The sequence below is a fragment of the Engraulis encrasicolus genome, chromosome 15 (assembly GCF_034702125.1).
Source record: "Engraulis encrasicolus isolate BLACKSEA-1 chromosome 15, IST_EnEncr_1.0, whole genome shotgun sequence".
Classification (NCBI taxonomy): Eukaryota; Metazoa; Chordata; class Actinopteri; order Clupeiformes; family Engraulidae; genus Engraulis; species Engraulis encrasicolus.
Genome location: NC_085871.1, coordinates 30,800,780 through 30,809,444, shown reverse-complemented (window position 1 = coordinate 30,809,444; position 8,665 = coordinate 30,800,780). Strand labels below are relative to the sequence as shown.

At 47.2% G+C, this 8,665-nt stretch overlaps 1 protein-coding gene across 2 annotated transcripts in view; it reads right to left on the bottom strand.

The window, feature by feature from the left end:
- Positions 1–8,296, bottom strand: part of ppp1r3aa (protein phosphatase 1, regulatory subunit 3Aa) — a 9,321-nt gene extending 1,025 nt beyond the window's left edge. The window contains exons 1-4 of one of the 2 annotated variants that reach the window (XM_063217377.1): positions 7,073–8,243; positions 6,654–6,712; positions 6,179–6,270; positions 1–3,009 (exon numbers count right to left, since the gene is read on the bottom strand). The exon at positions 1–3,009 is cut by the window's left edge and continues 1,025 nt beyond it. In XM_063217377.1, coding sequence (XP_063073447.1) covers positions 1–3,009; positions 6,179–6,270; positions 6,654–6,712; positions 7,073–8,055 — 4,143 coding nt within the window. In that variant the 5' untranslated portion in view covers positions 8,056–8,243. Of the gene's footprint in view, positions 3,010–4,127; positions 5,331–6,178; positions 6,271–6,653; positions 6,713–7,072 lie in introns of those variants that run through there. The other variant, XM_063217378.1, reaches the window with a different exon arrangement.
- Positions 8,297–8,665: the final 369 nt, after the last annotated feature.

Here is an 8,665-nt window from a genome sequence, read left to right as displayed (position 1 = left end):
AGCCGTCAAGCAGAAGAAGGCAAACAACAGAGAGATGGCCGCTACTTTGGAGAAGGGGCCAAGCGATCTTAGCTTACTCAGGCCCAGTGGCGTCAGAGGTTGCGGACTTGCCACATCTGAACTCATGTGGCCCTCACCCTCCTCTCTAATCGTTTGCAAGCCTCTTAATAGACTTGATGACCTCCGACGACCCCTCACCCTATTGGCTGTCCCATGGTCGTCACCAGGCGAAGGTAAGACAGCACGAGCAGTGTACCAGGACACTGCCCCCTCTTGGCAGAGAGGTGAAACATCTCCCGCGAGATACAGATCCTGATCAAGCAGCGTGCTGTGCAAACAGGGAGAGTCTGACGACGTGTGAACTGGGACAGGCAAGGGAAGACACATGTCTTTTTCTAACGACCTATGTGTTGGTGCATTTGTGTTGCTATGTACCACTGGTATATCCTCAGTAGTCCCCCCATCCGGACCATGTGAGGTTGGTGCATCTAACAATTCCTTACTACCTTCACAAGCGACAGTTCCTTGATTTTGTGTTTCCAGGTATTGTGATTCTGAGCCTCTGTATTGTCCTGTTGAACTATCAGTCTCATCATGCTTTGCTGTCAATGAATTAGACGGGGGATCTCTCATCAGCCCTTTTGTGGCTTTTGTAAACTGTTCATAAAGGGCCGGCTCGCTGACGTAGCCCTGCTCTCTTCTAAGCCCCAGGCACTTCTCCATCTCGTCCCTCCAGTCCTCATCTCTATCCGCCTCCTCCTCCTCCTCTTTTGCCACAATGTAATTCTCAATTCCATATTTTGATGCTTTCCCCTCCAGTCTGTCAGTCTGCGATATCGCTGACACGACATACTGCCTCTTCACTTCTTTCAAATGTGACATTTCCCCTGATAAGTCCTCCTCCTCCTCCTTCCTGATCCCAATCGTATCTCCACTCGTCTCTGCAGACTCTTTGTGTTGCCTCTCATTCAGGGTTTTGAAAGGAAACTCTCCTGTACCCACGGCCATCATCGCTCCCTCCTCCTCCCCCCTTCTCTCCTGCTCTCTCTCTTCCTCCTTTTCTCTTACCCGCTGCCTCATGGGATGTGCATGCTCATGCGCCGTTGTCCCATCGCCGTCCTTAAATGTCACCATTGTGGTGGCGGCGCGGTTGCCGGGGGCTGCTGGGTGGTAACCAGCGCTGCCGACGTCTTGACTTTCACCCCGTGTGACCTTTGTGGCGGTGTTTACCGACTGCATGCCCCCAACAGCCGCTCCTCCGCCCTCGCCGCCATGGCAACCAGGTAACACTTGTTCCACAGCACTGATACCCAGAGGTTCCCCTGGGGTGGCAGATGTTGATTCTATTTCCATTCCTGATATTGCTGTGGATGGTGTTTCTGATACCGCTGCTGATATTTTGGCTGCTCTGTGTTCTGATTGTAATTCTCTTTTTGCTGCTTCTGCTGGTTCAACTGTGTACCTGTCCCTTTCTTGTGGCTGCATGGGTGGTGATGACGCCGTTTCCTCATCAGGTTTCATTAACCTTTGCCTTGCCTCCTCTGTGTCGATTTCTAGCATCTTACTGGTTGTCATTGTCTGTGGCGCTGTCTGTGTTATGCTCTGCACCTTTGTATGTGATGTGTCTGTTTGAGGTTCAATTTCATGAACCTGTGTTATTGCATCTTCTGTTGCTGTGTGCACAGCATGTATTTGCACTCTATTCTCACAAGCCTGTATCCCTACATCTTCTCTTATACATGTATGTGCTTCAAGAATCTGTGATTCTTCATTTTCAGACGCCTCCATCACTGTCTTGTCTATTGTTTGCACCTCTGTTGCACCTATCTCTGGTTTATTTTCAGCTCTCTGTGTTGGTGTCTGTGCCTGCTCCACTGTCTGTGCTAACACCTCTATTTCTGCCTCTGCTCTTGTGTGTGTTACAAGCTGTAATGTCCCCTCCTCTGCAGTTTCTCCCTCTTGAGCCATCTTCCCCTGCGACTCTGCCTCTGTCTTTGCTTCTTCCCCTGCCATTGCCACGTCTCCTGTCGCCCACGGCCTTGTCACTTGTTTGAGTGCATTAGTCCCTCTGCGCAAAGACAAAGCCGGTCGCTCGATTTCAGCAGCCAGGTGCTGCTGCTGCTCAACACTGTGCTCAACCTCAACACCCGCTGACACATGAGTAGCTCCCAGCTCCTCATTATCTACTCGTGACTGGTCTCTGGTCACACCCTCCACCTCTGCCCTTCTGCTCCTCCTGCTTCTCAGGCCAAGGCCCAGACCTAGACCCAGATCCAGGTCGGGTCGCACAGCTTTGGCCACCTCACCCTGTGGATCGTCAATCACCACCAGGTCGCATTCCTGCCCTGGATCCATGTCACTGGGCGACACCGCCAAGGTCACATGCTCGTTGGCCGGAGGCCGGGGTGAATCCCGGCCAGCGGCGACCATTTGGGTTTGCAATTGTGCCACCTGGACAGGTTCCATTGGATCTGATTGGTCACCGATGAGCCGGAACGGCGACACAATTGGAGGAGGAGAGCGGGTCTCCAGTTCCTCGACAGCAGTTATGGAGCTGTTTTCCACTCCGTCACTCTCTTCCTTGGTGGTGTAACTTGCTGAAACGCGATCTGGCACACTATGTCCACTTTCTCGCTGCTGACTGTGTACCAGAGTAGCTCCCCTGCACAGATCCTGGTTACCTGCGCTGCTACTTGAGAGGTCTTTCTGCCCAGCAGTGCTGTTCTTGTCCCAGCTGCTGAGTGACAGCAGTGGTATTTGGTGGTATGTTAGCACCGGAGCCTGGTCCATAATTCTAGTGTCAGTGCGCTCATCCTTCAAAAGTCCTGTGCTTGTCAGTGGAGCGCTGTTCCATGCTTCCACACTGCTAGCAGGTATCAATGGAGGAGACTCGCTAGTTCCCCCCTCTCCACTAGCACAGTGGCCCAGCAGGGCTTCCATTTGCCTCTGTGCAAAATGGGCTCTGACTTGGGACAGCCGAGCTCTTCTTCTACTCATCCGACTGTCAACCTGAGAAACAAACCACAAATGACTGTTAACACTAAAAAATATATCATGATCTATCCATGGGTTTATAGAAATGAACAAGAAGCCCAAGACACACACACACACAAACTCATGCACACATGCACACACACGACACACCAGCCTGATCTCCAAAAATTCTGTGCTCCTGGACACGGATGTTAAGGACACGAAATCCGTGTCCAGGAGCACGGATTTTGCCAAAATTCCGTGCTCCTGGACACGGAATTGTTTTCCGTGCTCCTGGACACGGAATTGTTTTCCGTGATGGGCACACGGAAGTGCTTTCTATAGGCTATTACCACAGCACTGTGTTAACTCTATCATTAGAAAATACATACCAAATGCTAATCCTAAACAAAATAATGCTATAGCAATTTAAGTTGTGCCCTGACCAAAACATTCCCTAACCTTAACCTGTCATTAAAGACATATTTTTGAGAAATACCTTTTCCAGTTGGTTGCTAGGCTATCAAACTCATATAATGAATGAAAGAAAACTAGCTGTGCCCAGACCAAAACAATCCCTAACCCTAACCTGTCAGTAAGAAATGTTTTTTTTTTAGACAAAATATTTGAAATGAGAAAAATCCTGAGAAAACACAAGACTGTGGAAATAGCCTATAGAAAGCACTTCAAACAATTCTGTGTCCAGGAGCACGGAAAACAATTCCGTGTCCAGGAGCACGGAATTTTGGCAAAATCCGTGCTCCTGGACACGGATTTTGTGTCCTTAACATCCGTGTCCAGGAGCACGGAATTTTTGGAGATCATGTTGGACACACACACATTGTCTCCTGTGTGTAACTGTCCGAGAAGATGTCCAAAACCAAGAGCAATGACTATACATCAGTGTTTCTCAACCTTTTTTTAGGCGAGGCACACTTTAAATTCATGAAAAATGTTAAGGCACCCCAAACCAACAAGCCCTAATATGGCATCGAATCCGATACCACACAAGCTTAGAAAAGTAACACATTTGGAGACGTCTATGTATGTGTGTGTTTATTGTTGTTTTTGTTTTTTGGCGTCATGTGTATGTTGTGTGTGGCAGCTATGTATGTCCAAGACAAATTTCCTTCTGGACCATTAAAAATAATCTTGAATCTTGAATCTTGTCACACAACCTACGTTCGAAGTTGCAGCTGACTGGGGCGACCCATATTTACTTTATTGTGCGTAAATGGCAGATGAAATATCCCACTGACTAACATTAACTTATCAATTTAGACAAATGTGACAAAATTAATTTATCAGCCACGTTTCCGCCTGCGGCACCCCTGTTGAGAAATACTGCTATACATAACATAATGAAAATGTTTGAATGATGATTTTTTGTTTTGTTTTCAAACACGTGCTGCTCAAAGCATTTGACTCATGTTTACATTCCTATCATTACTGTGTTCCAAACGAGACTGCATATATTAATAGGTCACGTGTGACAGTTCACATGATTGTTGGTATCAGGTTACCATTTTATTCAGTTCTGCACAGCACACTATGTTTCCATGGTGTCCTCTGTGTTATTCAGTTTACATTCCAATCACACTTTAAAGTATCTCAGCTTACAATAGGAAGGGAGGCTATTTCAACAATGTAGTTAAGCAATAAGCCAGGCTCAGTTAACCCACAGGAAGTGGTAAACATGCTAGCAGAGAGACTGCAGACAGCATTTGGGTAAGAAAATGAGGAACCAAAGCTGTTCTATTAGATGATTATCCACTACCTCAAATTATCCTGATTTTCTACTGAACGAGCTTCTTGGAATACCACAGGGAGCGTCTGTGTTCATCACACAATCTAATTTTCAGGACACCAAAAACAAGCCTGAGTGTAGGGTACAAGAAATGCAATTGATTTGTGTGTGGAAGTGTCCAATAATAAAAGAGTCCCATTGAGTGTCACTGTTTACATTCATTGTATGGCATGGGTTCTATGCAATGCAGACAACATTCCACAAACCCACTGCAGAGATTGCAGGCCGGGTCCGTGGAATATTTTTCTGCATTGAGTTTGAGACCAAAAATTACACTTGTGAACATTATAATTATGCCAAATTAAAACAATACATACTTTTTGTCCCCATGTAAAGACGAAGGTATCGATTCATGCCTTTGGCAAGAATGAGTGTATTCAACTCATTCACTGCTTCTGGTGTCGCCAGATGTCTTTTCAAATAGTAACACCCACTACCGTTGACATCTACCCATGTCTATTCTACTGTTTTTGTTGTTGTTGTTGATGTTTGTTTTTTACAGCTAGGCCTTGAGGGTCATCTCTCCTATGTTGTATAGAACATCATGCTTCTAAGCAGAAGGGTAGTCAGGGCAAGGAAGAGAGTGCATAAAACAGGAAATATCAAATAGAAATCATGACAATCACAATAATAATTTCAACATTATCACAGAATATCTAATAGCAAAGCAGCTGACAGTGGTCTAGTTTCTTGTTCTCTGTTTTCAACATAGCTGATTCATTTAGTGACCAGGCTTGACAAAAAAAATCTGATGTCATACTAAACTAGAAATGCACTGAGAGGGTGCAGGCCTCCGCCAAGGAATCTGTTTGATATAACATTTGACTATATTACAAATCATTATTTTGTAACAAGTCTATCTGCCTTCTTTATGTGCAGTTAGAATCGCCCTATCTCGCAATGATGAAGAATCTTTTGGTCCACCAAAATGTAATCACTTATTCCTTTTGCCATTTCCAACAACTAATTTCCAAACTTTCATCCAAACCCATTCATAACTTTTTGAGTTATCCTTCAGACAGACAAACAAACAGACAGAGAGACAGATAAATCAACGTGACCCAAAACATAACTTCCTTGGCAGAGTTAAAAAAAAAAAAAAGCAAATAGCTGAGAGAGTGGATAGGGGTCATGCTATACGGTTTAGCTCTAGGCCTACTCCAAATGAGGTTTTCTCAGCTTTTTGGCAAGAAGTCAGCACTTATTTTCAACAGATGGATATGAAAGAGGTAAAATAAACATTTTTACTGATGACAGAGGAGAGTATGATCTGTGTTTTGGTATAGGTGTGGTGTTGACATGGACATAGAACTCAATGTTCTGTGGGTCTTGAAAAAACTCTCAAAATAAAAAAAACAACTTTACGGCCTGAAAAATCGATATGAAAATCGACCTTACCAATGATTTCTGTAGGCGTTCTTCATCAGCACGTTTGTTTGCGCTGTCCACTGTCTTGCTGGCAGGCCTGGCTGCTCTTTGCGAGACTGTATCTGGAAAAAAAACAAAATATGAATAAACAAAATTAATATCTCATGAGCTCAGCATCAACACAAAAGGGATTACATTCCCATATACTGTAGTGCCACCAGGGCTGTTTCAAAGTATTTGAGAAGCCCTAGGCAAAGAGGGACTGTTTTTTTCTCATCTATTGTGGAGATGTTTTACAAGAGAGATTTTGACCATTGCACTTTTCTGTCATTTAGTCATTATAGGGAGGTTTTCCCTTGCTCACAATGCTGACATTACTGTCATTTGAATACAAGTAAATAACCAGTCATTACCAGGGGCCTCCTTTCAGTAGGTGGCCCTGGTTAATTGCCTAGTTTGATTGCCTGGTTGTGACAGACCTATGCACAGTGGTTCAGTAACTCACCTGGGATCTCTGCTGTTCCTGACACCACCACCGGGTCAGGTTCGGGGGAGGTCTTCTTACTATCAACAAAGGATGAATAAGGTTCTTGTCTAGCATTACACGGGGGCCCCATATGCCCATAATCAAAACATGAACAACTGTGTATGTTAAAACATAAGGAACAGACAGTAGCCAAGTGGATTCAGATGCAGCGGAGTGACATCTATTGGTTACATACTGCACTAAGCACTCCAGACCAGCATTTGATAGTGGTTTAATTCCACAATGTTTAATCTTTAATAATTTGCTCTGTGTATGTGTGTTTGTGCGTGTGCTTGTGTGTGCGTGTGTATGTGCGTGTGTGTGTGTTTGGAGAGGGTAGTTGAGTTATGCTTTTAGCAGCCAGGAACATTTTGTTTCCAATACATGTCTCCTCTTACCTTGGTCTTTTGAGGCAGCTTCGTGTACTCTTTACTTTTGGCACTTTCTTCTTCTTCTCCTTCAACCTCTCCTTCTCTATCTCCATCTCTTTCGCCTTCTCCTCTTCCTCCTCCTCCTCTCTTCTTTTCCCCTTGCTTTCAGGGATCAAGTGTTCCCGTCTCTTACAGTACAGTGTGTAGTTCTGCCCATTATTACTATCCCAAAACTCGCCGACGGCACTCTCGTAACGCAGACAAAACTCCACGCGTATGCCCGCTGCGTCAAGCGGAGGCACCAGCGTCAGCTTGAAGCTGAATCCATCGCTCTCCCTGTCGCTAGACCCGGGGACGTACTCGGTCAGTAGGTCAAAGTGACTTCCCCAGCTATCGTAGGTCGTCCGCACGTACACGGCCTTGTCGAAGCACAAGTTGGCGACTCGCACCGTTCCCCTTAGCGTGGTCGTGCCAGGCATTAGCTCGAGGGACTCCAACGCCACTTTGCGCTCTTCCACCGTCTCTGCGAGCACCTGAGGCGAGGTTGGCAAGGTGAAGACGCAGGACAGGTAGTACTCGTCCACATCCAGGCCACACAGGAGGTCCTCTACCTTGTCGTCCGACGTCTGGTTGCTGAACTCCTTGACGTACACCAGATCGAGGCCGAAAGCGTCGGCAAAAGACACCTTCCTGCGTATGAACGCCGGAGGGCTCTCTGGCTCGGACTCGTCCGACTGGTTGGGCGAGCCACCCGCTGATGGTCCAGTGAATTGCCATGGCTCGTCGTCATCCATCTCCACCTCCTCTTCCTCGACGCCTTTCCCCTCTTTCTGCTTGCTGATGAATTTAGACTGCCATCGCTCCTCCCCATCGACCTCTTCCTCCCCATCTCTCTCCTCCTCGCCCTTGTCCTTGGCTGGGCACTGCGGCCAGGTGGCTCTCTCGAGAGGCATGGCAGCGGTGATGTTCGAGCTCGAGTCTCCTCTCAGTCGCAGCTCCTCTGCGGACATGCCTGGGCAGACTGGGAAACGCTACCGACACCCACACCCGCTGTTCGCACAAGAGACCAAACACACACCCACATACGCATGTACCGTACACCCACCCAGGGCGAGCAGAGCTGGGAGGCGAGTGGGCGGGCGTTTGGATGGATGGAGGGCTTGATGGACGAGTGGACAGGCGTACGGGCGAGCTGGCACGCAGCACATGCACCGCCTGACACTATTTCCCCCAGCTGACATCTGAGACAACGTGACTGGGCAGAGCTGAGTTCACCAGTGTGTGTGTGTGTGTGTGTCTGTGTGTGTGTGTGTGTGTGTCTGTGTGTGTGTGTGTGTGTCTGTGTGTGCAACGAGGTATCTCGGGTTACGGCTGAACATTGTGCCGCGGGCCAACACTATAAATATCGCCTTCCGCCGCCACCGGTAGAGCCAGGCCTGCATGCTCACCGAGCCACCGTCGGGTCACCAGGGCCCAGGCATGAGAAACACTCATCCCTCATGTAGCTGAGTCTATCACTCTATCTTTCTCTTTCCCTCTCTCTGCTTCTCTAGCTGCCTCTGTCCTCCCTCTCTCTATGTTTCTATCGCCTTCCATGTTTTTATCTGTGTGTGTGTGTGT